Here is a 22,118-nt window from a genome sequence, read left to right as displayed (position 1 = left end):
TGTATCTCATGAGCCGTGATAGCTAGACAGTTGATTTTTTTACAGATGATGTATTTCTGTTCCCGCTATAACAACAAATACTAAAAACAGAATAAAATAAATATTTAAGGGGGGCTCCCATACAACAAACGTGATTTTTTTGCCGTTTTTTGCGTAATGGTACGGAACCCTTCGTGCGCGAGTCCGACTCGCACTTGGCCGGTTTTTTATGTAATAGGAAGCAAACGAGCAGACGAGCCGGCTGATGGAAAGCAGTCATCGCCGCCCATGGACATAAGCAACATAAGAGAAGCCACTTATGCGTTGCCCACCTTTGAGAACTCTAATTACCTGCTTCTTGAAAACCCCATGTCATAGCGCAAGGGAAACACCTCAGAAGGTAGCTCATTCCACACATGGCAAAAACGAGTGAGATGCCCGCTTGTTCTTGGTTTGCCACGTGTCTAGAAAGTGAGGATGAGCTTTGGGGTCATCCATTAATTACATCACACGTTTAGGGGGGGAGGGGGTCATAAACTTTGTGACGTCACATTCAATTCAATTCAATTATTTATTGTAAGTACAACAAACTAACATAACATTAACTTATTTAAATTATTTTATTTGCTGCACAGTTAAATAACAAGTTTTTGAAATGATAATCGTTTTTAATAATTTAATTTCCTTTCCTAATCTGTTTTGGGTTATAAAATTACTAATATTTATTTTGTTAAAAATATTTTGATAAAATATTAATAAAATACTTAATTCGATTTGCTGATTTCATTGAAAAAATGTGACGTCACACCAGGGGGACGGGGTTTGCCAAATGTGACCAAGTGTGGCAAGGAGGGGGGGAGGGGTCAAAAAAACCTCTAAATTCTTGTGACGTAATTAATGGATTTATTTTGTTTGGCGGGAGGTGCAGTGGTAAAAACGCAACGGTGGCGCACCAAAACAAAAAGTTCTTCAGAACATTCCCCATTGTACAGATGGTAGAACAGGAGTAGGTTTTTGACGGGTAAAGTTGAAGGCACCAGACCTCAGGGCCCTCCTCCTACTAGATGGTGTGCTCAAATCACTGCACCTATGCAATTAAAACTGCACGAGGCCATGCACTTGGCGAAGAATAGAAGCCTATGGAGGAACCGGATCTTCAACAGAAGGACATGATGTCACGATCCTCAGCACTGAGGGACCGACTGAAGAAGAAGAACAGGAGTATTGTAGCATAAGTGTGTATGTGGATAGTTGTAATTTTACACCTTAGTGTACTCATTAAATCCACTTGGCGTCGTTCTGTGGAGCAAGAACTGGGTGTATTGGGGATGGGGTGGGAGGAGGTTACCCAAGCTGCCCAAGACCGTAGTCAATGGAAAGACAAGATTCGGGCCCTACACCCCAGCAGGGGGTAACAGGAAAAGAAGAAGAAGAAGAGTGTACTCATTAGTGCGGTCATCACACAAGTTTAGTTTGGACAGGTGAATGGCCATGACCAGGTTGACATTCAAACAAAAAGATTTGAGCCATCAATCCAATTACCAACATAAGAGGTGTATTCCTAATACAGGCTATTCAGAAACAGCACAAGGGTAACATGAGGAAAAGTCGAAACCACAATATACAGTTTGTATGTTACTTGAATGAGTAATTTGACTAGCATTCATGTGTGTGAGTAACCTGGCTATGTACAAACTTATTCACGCAAGTTAACTCTCTATATAGCAATACTCAAGGGACCAGAAGTTTTTTGACGCTATAGAGAGTTTTCATTATATAGAGAGAAATACTATGGGCAACACATGTCGACGTTATAGGGAGTGAATCGTTATATCGAGTGACGTTATATGGAGTTAACACTGTATTTCAGAATTATTTTGTAGGTATACTGAAATTATTGTATTTGTATTTTTTGAACTAAGTTCTGTCCTTAAACATTCATAAACTAAATAAGGAATGAATACCTGCAAACGAAGTGGTGATATCAGCTGTTCTAATATTGATTTACCTAAGTGGAATATGCTGCAGCAAGCGCTTACCTACTCTAATAGTTCATGACACGAACACGAAGGTCAAACAACAGCTAACTAAACACAAGAACGTGCGCTAAAAGAGGAACACCATACACAGTTTTATGAAATACACCGTTCTCAGTATTATTCCATGCGATTTATGTTTATTTTATTGCCGAGGACTTAACCGAGGAATCCCACGCACGGCGCCGAAACGTGAAAAAGTCACACTTACCTCAAATGCAAATTCTCAATAAACTTGTCAGCAGTCAAATTGTCCAAGAGCACGAAGTCGGACACGCCGACTTCGGGTTGACTCGCCATGGTCACAAAAACACTTTATAATACACTCAAAAAGTCAATATTAATGTTCATAGAAAAGTTTCTTTCTCTGCGTATAATTTGTCAACAAACCGTTAAAATTAAACGGACCAAGAGACGACCTTCCACCTCCGACATTTCATTCAAACTGACAGCTTTTTAAATGATTTTTAGACACTGGCAACTTTGCAATGTTACCAGTATCCCAATTAAAGGTATAATAGAATATTCAACTCAATATTATATTATACTACTCTTTGATTCAACTTCTATAAAGTATTATGTCGAGTTTATATCATATTTCATTACCTTTATTGTTTAAATAGTCCATTTTAATACATATTATTTTTCGTTTATGGATAGGGATAAATTTTCTACAATCCATAGGCAGTAAAAAAAAAAAGAAGGAAGAATGATGACCGCCGCCGCCATTTTCCTTGTTGTAGGCGCCTCAAATGTCATAATAATTTCAGAAATTTAATTTTATTTCATTTCTTATGTTATTTTCCATGGTTAATTAACGTCTTCAACTATATTTTAGTGTCGTTGCGTTTTCCTTGAGCTGCGCGCCTTCTCGGAGTTCACCTTCAAAGTATTCTGTAACATCGTAATTTCAAGGATCCGCGATCTTGGTGTTCTACAATGAAATGTGGGGATCCTCTTCATAAAAGGTAGCGAGCGTGAGTTACGCCCACGGAGGGACTTGTTGGGTGTAGTGCGACCTAAACGGTGTGGTTTTCTTTGTTAGGAATGGGTAGTGAAGTGTAGTGGAGTGCGGTGAATGGACAATGAGCGACTCGCCAGGAGTGGAATGGCTGCCGGCGTACAGCCCGGGCCCGCCGCGGCACAGCCCGCTGGGGCCCATCCCGCGCTTCCTGTTCGAGGGCGTGCAGCCCCTGGGGCTGCAGGAGAACAACAACAAGGAGGCAGACCAGAAGGAGAACGCGATCAAGATCAAACACGCCAAACCCGCCTACAGGTACATAGTTTTGCCACTTCTACCCCTTAACGTTTATTCCTCTAGTCTCTTGCTAACTATCAATCAGCTGATAAATGATAGTACATTTAAATGCCTGTTTACCCTTTTAAAACCCACTGGAACCCTGGGCAGCTTTTTAATTTAATTTGAATAAATGACAATAATTTAATTTAATTTTCAAAGCCAAGGTCTTTCTAGATTTCTTGGTTCCCCATGGAGCCAGCAAGTCCAGGAAGGTTATGGTTTTGCTTCAAAATATAAATATTCAAAATTTTATTATTTCATATTTGTTTTATAAAGTAAAAAAAAAATTACATAATTTGCAGGGGGAGGAAAACTAATTTAACTTCATATTTTCCCGGTTTCTTCAAACAGTAGACACAAGAGACCTTCTTTATAGGTATGATGGTATTAATTCCATAATAATTAGTCATAAGCCTCGCAAGTAATGGGTAGGTGTAGCATTACATCATGTGCCTGAGTTTGTTGTTTTCCTTCACTGCTAATCTAAAGCAGTTCCTAGAAATACAGCTTGTGACTAATTAAATCCTTCTATACTTTGCTTACTACTTTGTACATCATCATTGGCCACATCATCTGTTGTAGATGCTTGTTGCGGCACTTGTGGGCTCATGGGGTCCCGCATCGCCGTTGATGGCTATAAAGTCCTATTGCAGCGCGGCATTTCTTGCCACATTAATGTCGGAACATCAAAGCACAATGATGACTGGCCGGAGAACCTTAAGCAGAAAAGTCTTCGTCATGTTCTACCTCCTGCCGACTTTGTACAATATAATTGATTTATATGTTATTATCATTGAAAATGAAATTGAAATTAACATTTTGTTTTGACAAATGCTCTTTCTAGAGGAATTAATTAAAGTTCTGTTGATAGAAAAATGTTTTGTAAAAGAATTAATGAGAAACTTAGGGATTGTATTTAATTTACAAATCAAGTTTTTATTATTGTATATCAATCATGGATGGATAAAAATATTTATTAAACAGGGAATTCTCTCCAAAAAGTCTTTATCTAAATGTTAATTATCAAAATAATCTTCTTTGATTAAAAAATTACCCTTTCAAACCCTGATTTCTCTAACGTTCCTAGAGGTTTCCTATTTAAGATTTTTCAGAAACTTATCCTCTCTTCATTCCTTCCAGTTACGCCAGCATGATCCGCCTAGCAATCAGCAGCTCTCCCAACGGCAAGATGACCCTCAACGAGATCTACACATACATCTGCAATGCCTTCCCTTACTACAGGGAAGCTGGCAAGGGATGGATGGTAAGACTTACTTGTTGTATAGCTATAGTATAATCAAAGAGGATATAATAGGATGGAGCGGTACTGTCATAGTAAATTTTGTAACCACAGTAAATTTACACACGATTAAAACTAAAAATGAAGATGTATAAAATACGATAAAATGTATTTATATATGGATAAATGTTTTCTTTATATATAGATAAAAAGGATAGTAATGGACACATGCCTTTTGCCCAGTTTACTATATGGATGCCAAACGTGGACTTATACTAACAAAATCAAACAAAAAATAAATACTACACAACGAGCTATGGAAAGAAGCATACTGAGAATTAACAAAATGCATAAAATTAGAAACGAAACTATAAGAAGCAAAACAAACGTAAAGGATGCGCTCACACAAGCTCTAAAGCTCAAGTGGCAATGGGCAGGACACATCTCAAGGTGTACAGATAACAGATGGACAACATTAACAACAAAATGGAAAGGACCATTACCAGCGAAGAGGAAAACTGGAAGACCTGTCAAACGGTGGACCGATGACATAGTAGAGGTTGCCGGGAAAGACTGGATGTACAATGCCAAACATAGATATTTATGGAAGAAATGGGAGGAGGCCTTTACCCAAACGGGATCCATACCCCAAGAAAGAAGAAAAAATAACAGAAACAACAACAGCATAAAAACATATTTTAACCAAAAAAAAAAAAAAAAACTAAATAACGGAAAAGAGTATGGAAACAAAGAGGCTATAATAATAATAATAATAATTATAAATGTTTTCATAATCATAATCTTTATTGTCTGTTGTTTTTTGTTTTTTTTTATTTACATTAATTATTTTTGTGATTTTGATCCATGTTCTTTCACTGATATGCGTTAAAATTGTTAATAACAAACGAAACCGTCAACGCCACCTATCGAGAGTAGGCCAAAGGTAGTGGCGCCCTCTGATCGAGAATCAAATTTTCGTGATTTTCGAGGCACGTTTTTTCCTTAGACTGTATCCATCTATTACGGAGTTATATCTATCTGTGGTATAATGAAGCATACGTACACAAACATAGTCAAAGAGAAGGGTTGTGGAATGTAAGGGAGCTCATACATTTTACGAGTCTTCTCTTTCCACAAAGACTAGTAGCACAGTATTATCATACAGAACGGCCACGCACCGCTCCGCCCCGATTCGAATTACCTAGCCCGCGACAGCAGATTGACGGCCGTTTGCCGACCGCTCAGTACTGTTTTTAAGCAACTTACTCACACAATGACGCATGCCGCGTGTACAGACGTGCCTTTCACACATAGAAACGCAAGTGATTTTTGTTGTATAGCGTGTCCGCCCTGTGCCAGTAGCATTGAATTACAATTTCTGCACTTTTATCTCTCTCAAAATGCAAGATCTAGATCCTTCCTAGTTGTAATAGTTTTGATGTGTCCAAATTTGCTGTTTTATGTTTTTTTTTGTCACAAAAGTGTGTTTTTTAATTTACAATGATGTTTGCAATCAAATTGTACTATTTTATATAGATATAAGGTTTAAGACGTAGTATTTAAGTAGTCTAACACGTAGGTATATTATATTATGTAATTTCTCCTAACAAATGTCAAAAATTTGCAATTTTCCACTATGTAGTATATAAAATAATGTGTATTATATTTATCTGTCAAACTTGAAAGATTCCATATATTTATTATATAAATTCTTGTAATTTCAGAACTCAATCAGGCACAACCTGTCATTGAACAAATGCTTCATGAAAGTGGCTCGCAGCAAAGACGACCCGGGCAAAGGATCATATTGGGCTATGGATAGTAGTTACAAGTTATCCGAAGTAACTCCGCGGCGACGGAGGTCGCTACGGGTAAGTATTTTGGTATACTTATCATCTCTTTAAAAAAAAAGACGGCCATTGTTAGACAGGCCTTCGTCACCTTCAAACTATCAAGAAAAGAGCGTATTTCCATCTTAAAGGCCTGCGACCCCTCCTGGTGTTGCAGGTTTTTCTGCTTGTTTGCCTTTTATATTATTAAAAAAATCAAGCAACTCCACTATGACCGAACATGACATGATTGTGTCTCTCCTATTGAATGGTTCACTGTAATTTTAACTAGATTGCGTATTTTTAAACTATACTTAAAAGAAAGCAAATAAAGTATGAAAAATTTTCCGAGCTTCATAAATTATAACAAAATTCATACGGGAAGTTCACCAGGAGCATGGGGATTTACAGATTTAGACGATCATATCAGTTTAGGCTCGGGCGCTTTATTTTTGTATTCGTCAGACTGTCAGATTGTGAATCCGCCTTACACATTTGAACCGTTTCGTTGTTCGTATTTTGTCGGTGTCGTAATAGAATGGATTAAGAAACCGAGGATGATATTGTAGATGGCGCCGTACAGCCCCGAGTGCAGCAGCAACAGCAGCGGGGAGGCGGCGGGTGTGGGGGCGGGGACGGGGACGCTGGCGCCCGACGCGGCGCCCACGCCCCCCGCCACGCCCACCGACCCCGCGCCCGCGCCCGCGCCCGCGCTTGCCCCAGCCCCCGCGCCCGACCCGGCCCGGCTGCAGGGCGCCGCGCCCGAGGCGCACGGCACAGGCACAGGTAATGTTCATGTTCAATTGTTCATACTAACAGTAACATTTTTTTCTCCAATATGCTCAGAAATGCTCCGCTTATTGTATCAAATATAGTACGGGAAGTTCTTTATTATGGTCAAACTCAAATTTAAAAAATTCAAACCATTATTCATGGTAAACTACATTTCATACAAACGTATTACAAAGAAAAAGTATATTTAAAATTGTGTTCATTACTGTATTGTTTTTTTTTTTACTTTTTAGGGTTCCGTACCTAAAGGGGAAAAACGGGACCCTATTACTAAGACTCCGCTGTCCGTCTGTCTGTCTGTCACCAGGCTGTATCTCAAGAACCGTGATAGTTAGACAGTTGAAATTTTCACAGATGATGTTTTTCTGTTGCCACTATAACAACAAATACTAAAAACAGAATAAAATAAATATTTAAGTGGGGCTCCCATACAACAAACGTGATTTTTTTCCCGTTTTTTTGCGCAATGGTACGGAACCCTTCGTGCGCAAGCCCGACTCGCACTTGGCCGGTTTTTTTTTAAATCTGTATCCACTAAGAAAATTGCAAACAGCCAATTATTATAGCCGCGGGCCGCGTCTACACGACCCGTTCAACTATCATTTCAAGCCATAGTAGGATAGAATGAGATAGTAAGATAAACGACCTTACATATGTCTCGTTCTTACAAAACTGTCGTGTATGATTGTGCGAATGCTGCTTAATAAAATCAAAGACTATAGTTGGTCAAGCAAATCTTGTCAGTAGAGAAAGGCGCGAAATTCAAATTTTCTAAGAAGATATCCCTTCGCGCCTACATTTTTTTAAATTTGCCTCCTTTTTCTACTGACAAGATTTGCTTGACCAACTATATAACTTTTCTAAAAAAAACTTTTTTTAACAAGTTTCTCAGTAGAAAAAAGCGCGAAATTCAACTGACGGAAATGCCTTGACAGGCTATTTTTTTTAAGGATCTCATGCGTGCACGTAACAGCTTAGGTTTTGCACAATTAATATTTTTTACTGCACAATTATATTGAATGGTACTGAATTACAGAATAAGTTGTGCCTTTAACTTTAAAAAAATAATTAAAGAGGGAAATTAGTTTTTGATGTGAAGGTTCGATTTGAGTGATGCTTGATGCAATACAATACAAATGAATGAAATGAATGATGCTTAAATGATGACTTATTTTTTAGCCACCATATACCAAGGAAAGAGAAAAAATCGTTATACATTTAATAACGATTCTAACTTCTGGTAGTTGAGGAGAGGCTCATTTACTCATTCAGATTTCTAAAATTTATTGGAATGGTAATTTCAATAAGTGAAATAAATTATAAGTATTATAACTGTGCAAAACGAACACTTACTACTTAGCACTAATTAGGGATGTTCTTTTGTGATCCTTCTTTTACAATAAATGTTTCATTTTTTACAGAATCGAATCATACAGACGACGCATTGACGGCACTTATGAATGAGGAGCTAATATCAGATGTGGACATTAGTGAAGGTAACATTTTAAGTTATAACAATTACCTATTGAAATGTATTTGCTACAGATACATATTGTAGTTTTTTCTATGTGGTGTTCTCTATACGATTATAAGCTTTATAAAAGTGACATTAGTTAATAGTACATTGTGCAACATGGGGCGTAAGTTAAATATTGCAAACGAGAGTATAGTTAAATCGCGACGGGTTGCCGGAGCTATTTATAGAGTCGAGTTTGCAATATTATTACGCCCCGAGTTACACACAATGTTTTTCATCACACTTGCGATACAAAAATGTAATATAAAGACGAAAAAACTGTTAATTATAATACTAGAAACTTCATAACTCCCTAGGGAAAACGCTTTTTCTATAGTTCCCGCTAAGCCTGCGTGCAATTCCACATTTATTAAGCGAGTGTGATGAAAATGACTTGTTTTGTGCTCATGGCATTAGTCAAATTCATTATACTTCTAAAGTGTTGTACATATAATGAATTAATTAGTTATGCCCGGAGATTCATGTAGAAAAAGCATTCGATTATAGTTCGGTTTTTACAAATAATGAGTTGAAATATGTGTTTAAATGTTAACGGGCATATTGTTCCGCCATGCAGAGCGGTCGTGGTGCTCCGGCGGACGGCGCCACGTGTGCGCGACGCAGCTCACCTCCCTCACGGACGACTACGGCAACTTCGTCGTGTCCCACCACTGCGACTGCCCACCCGACGACCCCCTGCCCGCGACCCCCCACACGCCCCACACACCCCACAGCCCGCTCTACTGGCCTAGTGACTTATAACACTCCGTGTGCTGAACCTGAAACTACTCAGGTGGGAAATGATCCTTTATTGTGGGGCTCTTTGAACACTTGGCGCTATCATATTATTGGACGTGAGTTTGTCTCGCGAACATTACAGATACTGAATATACAGTTCGATTGGCCAATTAACTGGACTATCATCCAGTTCTTGTACCGATTATACACTAACATGAGTTAGAAAAAGTGAAAAAGATGTACAAGTGTACATTTATAAGATAGGATAGCGCCCTGTTCGTAACAGTAGTTGCATGTACGTAACTAAAATACTTGTGAAAATGCAAGTGTTGCCAACTGATTACAATACTAATTATGCGATGTTTTTATATTGTCCATAATGATAATTGATAACTAACAGACAGTGAATAATTACTAATATACACTGTTTTTTTACTGTTGTAATTCTCAATGTGTTTTTACCACAAGAGATACGAAAGTAAGTTTGGCTCAAATATTCGTTTTGGCCACTTATTTAACATTTTACTTAATACTTAAATGATAAGTCATTTTCAATCTAAGTATTATTTATACTAAAATATGATCTTTTTCTATATTGTACTGACATTCTCGAGGGTTAGTTTCAAAGTTTCAACCTTAATTTCCGGCCTTGTACCCCGACTGGTTGTAAAAATATAAACCTTATAAAGCTATGATTTATAATTTAATATTTTCTTGTAAATAAGGAGCTACTTATATTTGAGACAAACCTGCTTATTCAGTTATTGGCTTGATTAAAATATTTGTTGATCAAATATATGCCAGTAACATTTGGAAATGTATTTTATTCGATTTAAAGATGTTAGCGTGAATACATGTTAACATCAACGCGATTGCCAGTAGTATAGGAATCACGTTGTTGACTGACGCACCGTAGACCTTATTGTGAAGTACAGAAGGTTCAGTGGTGGTCAGTTGAGAGTGGGTGTAGTAATACGTTCGGCCACGGACTCGGAGCGTGGTCGTGAGTGTTTGATGCCCGACACTTGTTGCTAGAGTTCAGTTAACCGTCACTATATGGTCGTGTCATAACTACATACACATTATTAAGTAAAGAAACTATTACAACTATTATTATTTTAAAATATCCCCTTAAATCTGCCTAACATGTCATTTAAAAGAGTATTGTATTGTTGTACGGTCAAGGAATTTAATTTCTTTGCAACTTCATATAATGTCATAGTGATTAATATGACAGCCCCTAGTGAGCTCATATTATTATCATAGTGATTATTATGACAGCCGCTAGTGATCTCATATTATTATCATAGTGATTATTATGACAGCCGCTAGTGATCTCATATTATTATCATAGTGATTATTATGACAGCCGCTAGTGATCTCATATTATTATCAATGTGACAAGGTACAAGTGGCACAGAAATTAAATTTCTTACTCGTATCTCTTGGGCGAAACATTACGGTAACGGTTTAGACTTTGGGATAATATTTTAGTTAATAATTTGTACTTTTTGAGACGCTATGTATGATGGTAATCTTAACAAATAGTGTTCGATTATAATTTTGTAAAGGAATTATATCAGGGCGCGATTCAGATGAGTTCCAGTATTATTACCCCTAAATATACTTAGGGGATACATACACTGACATATTTGAAAGAGACTGAATAAAAGGAAAATGGCTCATAACTTGAAAAAAATCAGTTTATAGGAGTCTCTGACTACACAGGTACACACACTAACTGCTTCTTTTTGGGGGTTCAATATTAAATATTTAATCGTACACTCATCTTCGAATCGCGCCAGTAACATAGATATTTTTCAGTAATTTACAAATGTTATTTTAAATATAATATATGCCACATAATAATCTATCGACATCACCAACATATCTGCCAATTATTGATATGATAGTTGTACCTTAGTGTAGTTACCTCCCTAGCTGTATAGACTGTTGTACGTTTTGTATGATATGTCAATGGACCATAGAGCAGGATAGAGATACTCGGGTCACGATATTGGTGTCATGTCACGAGCAGTGCATTAGTTACATACTAAAAAGTTGTTAATAGTAGAAGTGACAGCTTAAGTAATGTTGCTGTTATGGATGGTATAGAAAGGATGCCAATCTCTTATGGCAGAATTGTTGCAAAAGTGACCGCTTTCAGCTTTAAATAATAGTTCCTAATCTCTCCTGTGGCGCTAGTTAGGCTCTGGGACATGAGTATAACATGAACCAACAAATAACCCGACCAAATTACGTAGGTTGTTTTTGGTAGTATTTCGGTGTACGGTGGCGCCGCCTAATTACTGTTTTTTGATGGACACTTTTCATACATAGAGATTTGGCTCCTTTATATAGTCTCCATGGTTGCTGTATAGCCAAGGGGCAACCAGAGTGGGACATAATGTAAGGACATTATGGGCATGGAGACTATATAAACGAGCCAAATCTCTATGTATGAAAAGTGTCCATCAAAAAACAATAATTAGGCGGCGCCACTATACACCGAAATACTACCAAAAACAACCTACGTAATTTGGTCGGGTTATTTGTTGCCTTATATGGTTCATGTTATACTCATGTCCCAGAGCCTAACTAGCGCCACCGGAGAGATTAGGAACTATTATTTAAAGCTGAAAGCGGTCACTTTTGCAACAATTCTGCCATAAGAGATTGGCATCCTTTCTATACCATTCATAATTATGGGGTAACTCTGGTTGTCAAAAGCTGGCGTTTCATTTTCGTTATAGAACATAAAATGGCCCACTTTAAAATATTGCCACCTGGCTCAGCTGTCAAACTTGAAGATAATTTTTTTTGTTAGACATTACACCCCTTCTACTATCAATATTTTTTTAGGTTTAACCTATCAAAACTTGTGTATAAAGCTCAGCGTGTAGGAGACAGTGCAATGCGTGGCATATTGTTGTGAGTAGTAGTGTAATACCGTATTCCACACACTTAACTAATCATTTTATACCGTATAAGATTTACTATTGGTCAGTTAAGTGTGTTGATAATATCTACATGATACCGAATAAATTATTGATTGTTGAAAAGGTATATAAAGTCTAAGGGAAAATCGTGCCGAGGACATAATTATGGTAACTGATTCAAACGTCAACCGTCAACATTTGACCACTAGTTACCACCATACGTCGCACTACACCGGGCATATTGCGGGCATGTCACTTCGTAAGGTTCACAAATCAATTTTCCAGTTGTCAGAATAAAGTATTTGTACTTAGTATTTGGTACCTAGTATTTGTAATGTGCAAATCCAAATCCCTTAGCAACTAAGGCTGTACTTTAGTTAGGTATCTATTAGTTTATATCTTATATCCCTTCAATTTTAAATAAAAAAGACTGAATAATATGAACGACAGTCATAATGACGCATGTCAGCTGTTTATTTGTTTTTTAGATGGCCACTTAAATGGGCTTATTAGTTGTCACTTCAAAGAGTGCACATTAAAGATTAATATATGATAACAGGTAACTATGTTACAAATACAAGTACATGTACTCGTAAGTTAAGATGTTTTTTTGTAAACCTTACCAAATGACTTGCCCGCATAATGCCCGCTGTAGTGCGACGTATGGTTACCACATACTCGTAGTGTACGAGGCCGTGCAGCGCCATCTACAATTCGAGGCACGAACTTTTCTCAGAGTTTACATCTTTTCTATAATTAATAACTGTATGACGATACTGTGGAGTGTGGAGGCGAAGCAACAGTATTGGAGCCAGAGTGCTGCGATCAGATCTCAGAGTGACCAGTATATTCTAATAAATATATTAGTTATTTTAATATTATATACACGAGTAATCATTATTTTATGCATAATACTAACCGCCTCAGGTTTACTTGTCGATACGAGGTAGTACGTAAAAATATGAATTAGTTGGTACGAATTTATTATTTAATAAAAAATCAAATATGGATAAAGTAAAAATGTATGTAATATTCATGTCGCACTTATATACGTAAATGCTTAATAGATAATCGCGTAAATGGGGCCTATTGGTAAATATACGATATATATAAATATAAATATAGGTATAGGTCAGTACCCGCTTGTCCGAGTTTATTTTGGGGATGTAAATTATGTATAGTATAGTTAGCTGCTGTAAAATATAATTTCAAAACATACCTAATACATAAATGAATAAAACTTTATGATAAACATATTCATACAGGGTGTTTTTAAGTCTGGTCATACCAAGCTGGCTGAATGACTTACTGTTCAATCACAATACATCAGGGGTGGTCGCAGTGATACATGGGCTTTGGAGCCTTATATAGCCCCTAACACAAAGAAGACACTTACTGTTCAACACCAAAATAAAAATAAAAACATTTTCCATCATCAATCACAATCATTCACCTTTCATATGTGTGTGGTAGTCAAAAATCGTGGGTGCGAACCTCGGTTGTGCTGTATATAGAGTAGAAAAAATCGTTCTCGAAAAAAATGCTTAAAAATGACTAAACGTTCAGTCATGGACAGATCAATTGTTGGTTGGCAGAGCCTATATCGGACAAAGCAATCAGTGTTTACCACTTTATTGACCTCTCCCTTGAGTAGGGAACTATGATAGCACCCATGAGGCTGACATGTTCACCTAGAGTGTCCAAAGCCTCCATAAAAACCAGATAAAAAAAAAAAAAAAAACCAGTCATGATCCTTAAGTACGATTCCCACCGAACGGGCGGAGTCGGCGTCACGGCGCGCATTTGACATTGTACAACCGCAAGCCGGTCGGCTCCTCGCGGACGCGACCGGATCCGGGCGGACTCCATCGCTTCTGCCATATACATAATGTATAGTCACATTAAAAATGTCGGTGAGAATCATACATTAGCATACACGGACAAGAGGCTATGAAACAGCAATTAATTTTTCGTTATTTAAGGTTAGCCCCATTATAACATTCGGTTAGTATGCCAGATCTTGAAAAATAGGTACTGTTAACGCGCACACAAAACCTATCATCATATCTAGTGACAGCATTATACATGCATTTCTTATTTAGTCGCATTACAAAATTCATAGCAACAGGACGTGTTTTAATTTCCCACTCAATAATGAACCTTACTGCATTCAACATATGGTCCAAACGATCCGGATAAGGAAAAAGTGCATCGAGCGCCCGCCGTCGGACACCTGGCCGCGAGAACAAAAGAATGTGATAAGCAAGCCGCTAAAAACAAGTTAAAATATACGATTTCAATGCAATTTAGTTTCAACTTACAATTTACTTCAAAAACGTTGTGTTTACTTGTGTTTTTACGTAAATAAGTGAAGATTTAAGTTACGAAAAATGTCTACGGTGGATCAATTAATGACTGTTTTGCAAGATACGGCAAGTTTACTTCAGAAAACACAAGTGAATTTAAGGAAATGCCCTAAGGCACGATTAACAAGAGGTTATGTTGAGGCGAGATTAAGTTGCATACAAGGGTACTGGGCGACGTTCAAACAAACACATCAAGAACTTATAAAGGTTATGCCACGCGAAGAACGAGCTGTTACGCAATATTTTATTAACGAGGAATACTTTATTTACGAAGATTTATACTTGAACATTGAAGGCGATCTTAAGGACTTATTGAACAGCAACACGAAACAAATCAACCCCAATATATGTAACTCGGATAACCAGGTGGGAAAATTACCTCGAATTCAACTTCCAAGTTTTACTGGTGGTTATGAACAATGGCCCACTTTTAAAGATTTGTTTTTGTCAATAGTGCATAACAATGCGTCGCTTAGTAATGTACAAAAATTGCATTATTTGAAGACCAGTGTATCCGGCGAGGCAGAGGCGATTTTAAAGCACGTTCAAATTACTGAAAGTAATTATACACAAGCGTGGGACATTCTGCAAAAGCGTTATGGAAATAAAAAGTTAATAGTGAATTCTATATTGAAGCGGTTATTTATGCAAAAGAAATTAAATACTCAGTCAGCCACTCAACTGAAATCATTATTGGATACTACAACTGAATGCTTAAATAGTTTACAAAATTTGAACATGGCCACCGATTCCTGGGATCCGTTAATCATTTTTCTGGTAGTGCAGAAATTGGACCCGGAGTCGCACAAGGATTGGGAGGAGTACGCTCACAAGGATGATTCCGAGGAATTGCCCAAGTGGACAGACTTCGTCAAATTTCTGGAAGCTAAATTCCGAACGCTAGAGCTCATCACCGCTTCTTCATCAACTCCGCGCGAAAGAAATGTAGTCAAAGAACGCACGTTCCACGCCACAGAATCACAAACAGAGAAGAGTTGTGTCATGTGTAAAGGTAATCACACACTCGCTCATTGTAAAGAATTTACAAAAATGCTACCTACTGAGAGATGTGAATATACAAAAAACAATAGGCTATGTTACAATTGTCTGGCACCAGGACATGCGGTTTACAAGTGTCGATTGCCCATGTCATGCCGTATATGTCGCAAGCGCCATCATTCACTCGTTCATGTGTCGAAGAGCCCGGAAACAGTACAGCAAGAAAGCAATACTCAATCGACGCCCTCCAAGGTCAACGAGACTGAAACAGAAATTCAAGCTACCATGGTAATTGCATCTCACCACACAGCTAGACATAGTGATGGCTTATTAGCAACTGCAATCGTAAACGTAAAGAGTGAGCAAGGGCACACCATTGCACTCAGGGCTCTGATCGACCCGTGCTCACAGGCATCTTTCATTAGTGAGAAAGCGGCTCAATTACTTAAACTTAAAAGAGAGTCAACAAGAGCAAGCATAACGGGATTGGGGCCTATAAAGGCGAACGCAAATCAAGTGGTTCAATTAGAGGTTTCGTCGCAATGTCTAACGTCGTATTCCATACAGCTTCGAGCCTATGTGATTTCCAAGCAATTGACCACTCAAATGCCCGTGAAAACTATGAATACAAGCAACTGGTCTCACATACACAATCTACACCTGGCCGATCCAAGTTACAACACACCAGGTCCAGTAGATCTTCTCCTTGGAGTTAAAGTATATGCACAGATTATTCAAGAAGATACAACAATAATCAAGGGTCCACCGGGTACACCATGTGCTCAGAAAACATACTTCGGCTGGATCCTGTTTGGAGATAATGGAGAGACGGATACAAGTACACAAGAAAAATCTTTCATTACGATGCATCATCAAGTCGATGTTGATGATTTATTAAAGACGATATGGGAGGTTGAACCAGACACAAAGAGAACATTAACTGAAGAAGAACAAACATGTGAAAGAATTTACGAAAGTACCTACAAAAGAAATGAAGAAGGAAGATACATCGTCAAATTACCTTTAAAGACAGAAGTACCAAGAGCATGTGAAGGAAACACACGAGAAATAGCACAGAACAGATTAATACAACTAGAGAGAAGATTTCTAAAAATGCCAAAGCTTAAAGAAGAATATGTAAAGGTGATTGATGATTACATCGAACAGAAGCACATGGAAAAGGTACCGACAGAAGAAATACATACAAAGAAGAGTGTATACTTAGCCCACCATGCAATTATTCGAGAAGAGAAGGAAACTACAAAAACGCGCGTCGTGTACGACGCGTCTTGTAAGGGTACCAATGGTTTCTCATTGAACGACGACCTCCTTGTTGGGCCAGTTTTACAAGAAGATTTGAGAAGTTTGATCATGAGATGGCGAATGCACGCTATATGCTTCGTCTCAGACATTCACAAGATGTATCGGATGGTGCTGACAACTAAAGAAGATTCCGACTATCAAAGAATTTTATGGAGAAGTAGCAGTGACAAGGAAATAGAAGATTACCGTCTCCTGACAGTAACCTTTGGAACAGCTTCAGCTCCATATCTGGCAGTTAAAACATTGCAACAGCTGGCTATAGATGAAGGAGACGAGTTTCCTATTGCATCAAAGATGATCACAGAAGACTTCTACGTCGACGATCTGATGTCAGGATGTGACACCACCGAACAAGCCATAGAAGCCAGCAATCAATTGCAAGAAGTTATGCGAAAAGGTGGATTTCAGCTTAAGAAATGGTCATCCAATAGTGTTGAGTTTATGCGCAATTTGAAACCCGAAGACAGATCAGCTAATGCACATCTTGATTTAAACATGGACGGCACAATCAAGGCACTTGGTGTCCAATGGAACATGGGAACAGACCAGTTCGAGTACAACCTTAACCTTCCAGAAGTAAACAATCACATCAGCAAACGAACAATTTTGTCTGATATCCAGAAACTGTTTGACCCTCTGGGCTGGATCTCACCGTGTGTACTGATGGCCAAAATATTGATACAGAAGTTGTGGCTGGCAAAGGTGAACTGGGACGAAGAACTTAGTCAACCCTTGAAAGACGAATGGCTTCAATTAAGAGCAGACTTGAGACATGTCAATGAGATCCATGTTGATAGATGGCTTGACACTTTCAGCACTGAAGGAGCAAATATTCAGATACACGGATTCAGTGACGCCTCTATCTCCGCCTACGGTGCAGCCGTTTACATTAGAGTAGAAAAGGCAGATGGTACAGTCAAAACAAGGTTGATTGCTTCGAGGACGAGGGTCTCTCCCGTGAAGACTGTCTCTTTGCCTAGATTGGAACTGTGTGGAGCTGTTGTGTTGGCAAAATTGTTACGACAAGTCAGCCTTGCTATGAGAATACCGGCTTCACAAATATTCGCATGGACAGACTCTTCCATTGTAATTTCATGGATTTTTGGCGAACCACAAAGGTGGAAAACGTTTGTGGCAAACAGAGTTGTGGAAATAACAAACAATGTTAGTCAAAATCAATGGCATCATGTCACTTCAGAGGATAACCCCGCCGACATTGCATCCAGAGGAATGTACTTGTCAGAGTTGAAGACTTCTAAGCTATGGTGGGAAGGACCAGAATGGCTATCTAGAAAGGAAATAGAATACAGAAGACCAAATGTCATTTCCACAGACATAGAAAGGAAAAATGTGATACAAACAAATTTAAACGTGTACGGAAGCGAAAAAGAGAGAAATTTGGCAGAGCAATTTAAAGAATTTGATAATTTACAAGAACTGATAAAAACAATTACATATTGCCGCAAATTTCTGAACATGAAAAAACTACAAATAGACAATTTAAAATTAACTACTCATGACTTGGACCACACACTGCAGATATGTGTAAGACTTGTACAAAAAGAAGAATTTGGAGAAGAAATAGATAGATTAACGACAAACAAACAAGTACACAAACGGAGCCCTATAAAATCTTTAAATCCCTATTTGGAAGAAGGTCTACTAAGAGTAGGAGGAAGGCTTAGACTTGCAAACATAAATAATGAAGAAAAGCATCCCTTAATATTGGGTAACAAAAACAACTTAACACCTCTTATAATAGCCGATGCACACGTGAAGACCTTGCACGGTGGAATAACACTCACAATGAGTTATTTACGTTCCAAATTTTGGATTATAAAGTCAAAGAATTTGGTAAAGGCTCACGTCAATAAATGCCTTGTATGCGTCAGACAAAACGCTGCTCCTAAACCACAGCTGATGGGAGACCTGCCTAGAGAACGAGTCACGCCTGCCAGACCGTTTTTACATAGCGGCGTCGACTTTGCAGGACCTTTCACTACCCTAATGTCTAAGGGTAGAGGAGCAAAGACTACGAAGACGTATGTAGCTATATTTATATGCTTATCAGTTAAATGCATACATCTAGAGCTAGTCAGTGACCTGACTTCTGAAGCTTTTATAGCTGCCTTCAAGAGATTTGTAGCCAGGAGAGGGAGATGCAACCATTTGTGGAGCGACCAAGGACGAAATTTTGTTGGCGCCAATAAGGAATTGATTAATGCATGGAAAGAGGCACAACTAGAGTTTACTGGAGAAATTTCCGAGTCCTTGGCTAAAGATGGTACGCAGTGGCATTTCATCCCCGCCTATAGTCCGAATTTTGGTGGTCTATGGGAGGCTGGTGTAAAATCCCTGAAACATCACCTAAAAAGGATCATCGCCTCTCACCTTACCTTCGAGGAATTTTACACGGTCCTTTGCGAAATTGAGGCATGCTTGAATTCAAGGCCGTTATGTCCAATTGATAACGACGATACAGACAGCATAGAACCCCTTACACCCGGGCACTTTCTGATCGGCGAAGCACCCATAAACGTCCCATCGCCCGACTTGAAGGATGTTAGAATGAGCTCACTATCACGATGGCAGCACACACAGAAATTGGTCAGAGACCTTTGGTGTAGATGGCAGCAAGAGTACCTGTCACGTTTGCAACAGCGACCAAAGTGGTTGAAAAGAGTAGAAGAGTTCAAAGAGGGACAGATTGTTCTCATTAAAACCGACAATCTTCCACCTGGAAAATGGGCTCTCGGCCGAATCGTCGCTAAACATCCAGGTCCAGACCATATTACGCGAGTGTATAGTGTTAAAAGTGGTGATAGTGTGGTGAAAAGACCTGTTAGAAAACTATGCTTATTACCAATAGAGATTAATGATTAATGTATCAATCTATTTTGCATGCTTTCAATTTATTAAAATGTATAATTGTTTTTTAAAGGACTTAGTAGTCCTTTGGCCGGCGGTATGTTAACGCGCACACAAAACCTATCATCATATCTAGTGACAGCATTATACATGCATTTCTTATTTAGTCGCATTACAAAATTCATAGCAACAGGACGTGTTTTAATTTCCCACTCAATAATGAACCTTACTGCATTCAACAGGTACCCTGTATAAATATGTGTATAAACGTTTCGACATTACATTTAAAGATCCTTTGAAATTGTATTTTGTTCAGCTAACGATTAGTATCGTTCGTGCCATAGCCGCGGCGGCACTCGGCGTCCCATATCTTATTGAAAATGTGTTCACAATTTTTTAGATACTATACAATCATAAACATAGTTGTATGTACATAGTTATTTAACGCGGGATTATTTGTGTTAGTTAAGGTAATATTAACGTCGCTCTAGGCCGGGACGACAAATCTGTATATTTTGTCATTGCGCTAGTGCAGTTCGCGTGGAAATATGTGATGATTTCAGACAAAAAATAACTATCTTTCAGTTGTCAATAAAGGTCATATCATTATTGATTATGTGTACATTTTGGCTGAGAACGACACATCTGAATGAAATTGAAAACATAATTTCGTGTTAAGACTTACTGTTGTATTTGGTAGATCCGCTTTAAGCGCTGTCTCGCGAACTGAGGAGTTGCTAGTTGAGGTTGAATTTCATCTTTTTGACCGTTGCAGATATTGTAATTGTAATTTTCAAGTGTAATTTTATTGACTAAAATAAATGAACAAACAGCATATTTCTGCTGCGGTCGAGAAGATGAAATTGGTTTATAAATTATTTTATATGTAATAATGATCACAAATATAAAAGCCAGTGTATCCAGTGTTAAGTAGGTTGGCTGTTTTGTACAAGCTGTACGGTCGATCTCACAAACAACTTTACAAACCAACGTTCCAATAATATATTTATACGACATTATTGTCAGTGTGTTAGAAGAGTGCAATAAGAAATTACGAACTAGTGTGAATTGAAGCCCGAAGCCGAAACACACGAGCTCGTAATTCCTGTACCGCCCGTGGCACAATTTCTGCCTAATTTCGTGCGTACATTACAGTCCTAGGTTGAAATTTAGGATTTACGGCCCGCATCGCCTACGTGTATTAACTTATGAGCAAGTGTGATGAAACAATGTTTTCCCCTCACTAGCTCGGAAAGCCGTCTATTATCCTTTAAAACAAGCGGGGAAAAACGCATTTTATCCACTAGTGGGGAAAGTAATTTGACCTTGGATGGAGCGTGTTTAAGTAGCTTGACAGATAACAAAACGTAAAACGCTCATGATAATGGTTCGTTCGATATTAATTATCATTAAATAAATGAAAGAAGAAAGAAGAACCTCGCTGTAGTGAGGGGAAAAGTTTTGTGTTACACACGGGTGCAAATGTATTTTACTTCTCGTGTGTTGAAACACTCGCGGGTAAAATACAACTTTGCACCCTTGTATAACAAATAACTATTTTGGAACGTTGGCTTGTAAAGTTGTTTGTGAACTCGGCTGTACTTCGTTAGCGAACGTGTTACTTTAAGTCTAATGTCGCTCTAAGCTTAAACTTATTGGTTTTTACTTTGAAATTACATTCCGTATTTATCGATTATATTTTAAATATCAAATATTTTAATATTATTTTTTTACTATCCGTACAGAACATATTTATCTACTTATATTAATAATTAATTGTAATCATTTTGAGCTAAGGCGTATTTTGTTTGGTGCATATATTTGAGTTGCCATCTATTGTTTGATAGTATTAATTATTTTCTGTGATAAAACTTTTTTTTTTGAAAAAAATATGTATCTGTGAAGAAAAATATTTGATTAAACATCAAGATCCTATATTACGAGTGATACACAATTCATGAAAAAAATATATATAAATGTTTTAACTTTATATATTGCGTGCAACTATTCTATAACTCTACGGACTTAGCAACTGACAGAGTGTGGCGTGCCATAAACGTCAAATTTGGAGGAGATACAGTCAAGTGTAAAAATATGGGTGCATATAACTTACTCAAAAATATGTCTTGGGACATATTTTTGAGTATGATGTGTGCACCCATGTTTTTACCCTTGACTGTACCATGAAGCCAC

The 22,118-nt window shown here is 38.0% G+C and overlaps 3 protein-coding genes across 3 annotated transcripts in view; 2 read left to right on the top strand and 1 right to left on the bottom strand.

Annotated features, from left to right (window-relative positions):
- Positions 1–2,449, bottom strand: part of LOC134745958 (unconventional myosin ID) — an 86,457-nt gene extending 84,008 nt beyond the window's left edge. The window contains exon 1 of the mRNA XM_063680107.1: positions 2,227–2,449. Within this exon, the coding sequence (XP_063536177.1) occupies positions 2,227–2,315 (89 nt within the window). The 5' untranslated portion in view covers positions 2,316–2,449. The remainder of the gene's footprint in view (positions 1–2,226) is intronic.
- Positions 2,450–2,722: 273 nt separating this feature from the next.
- On the top strand, positions 2,723–21,335 carry LOC134745829 (forkhead box protein J2-like). The gene is made up of 7 exons (XM_063679919.1): positions 2,723–3,291; positions 4,456–4,579; positions 6,280–6,426; positions 6,954–7,170; positions 8,598–8,672; positions 9,270–14,400; positions 20,168–21,335. The coding sequence occupies exons 1-6, from the start codon at positions 3,101–3,103 to the stop codon at positions 9,452–9,454; spliced, it is 939 nt and encodes a 312-aa protein (XP_063535989.1). The 5' UTR covers positions 2,723–3,100; the 3' UTR covers positions 9,455–14,400; positions 20,168–21,335.
- On the top strand, positions 14,746–19,940 carry LOC134745828 (uncharacterized). Its single transcript, XM_063679918.1, has one exon. The coding sequence runs from the start codon at positions 14,760–14,762 to the stop codon at positions 19,938–19,940; it is 5,181 nt and encodes a 1,726-aa protein (XP_063535988.1). The 5' UTR covers positions 14,746–14,759.
- Positions 21,336–22,118: the final 783 nt, after the last annotated feature.

This window comes from Cydia strobilella, chromosome 12, assembly GCF_947568885.1.
Source record: "Cydia strobilella chromosome 12, ilCydStro3.1, whole genome shotgun sequence".
Taxonomy (NCBI): Eukaryota; Metazoa; Arthropoda; class Insecta; order Lepidoptera; family Tortricidae; genus Cydia; species Cydia strobilella.
Note: the sequence above shows the minus strand (reverse complement) of the source record. Positions and strands in the feature narration are given on the sequence as shown.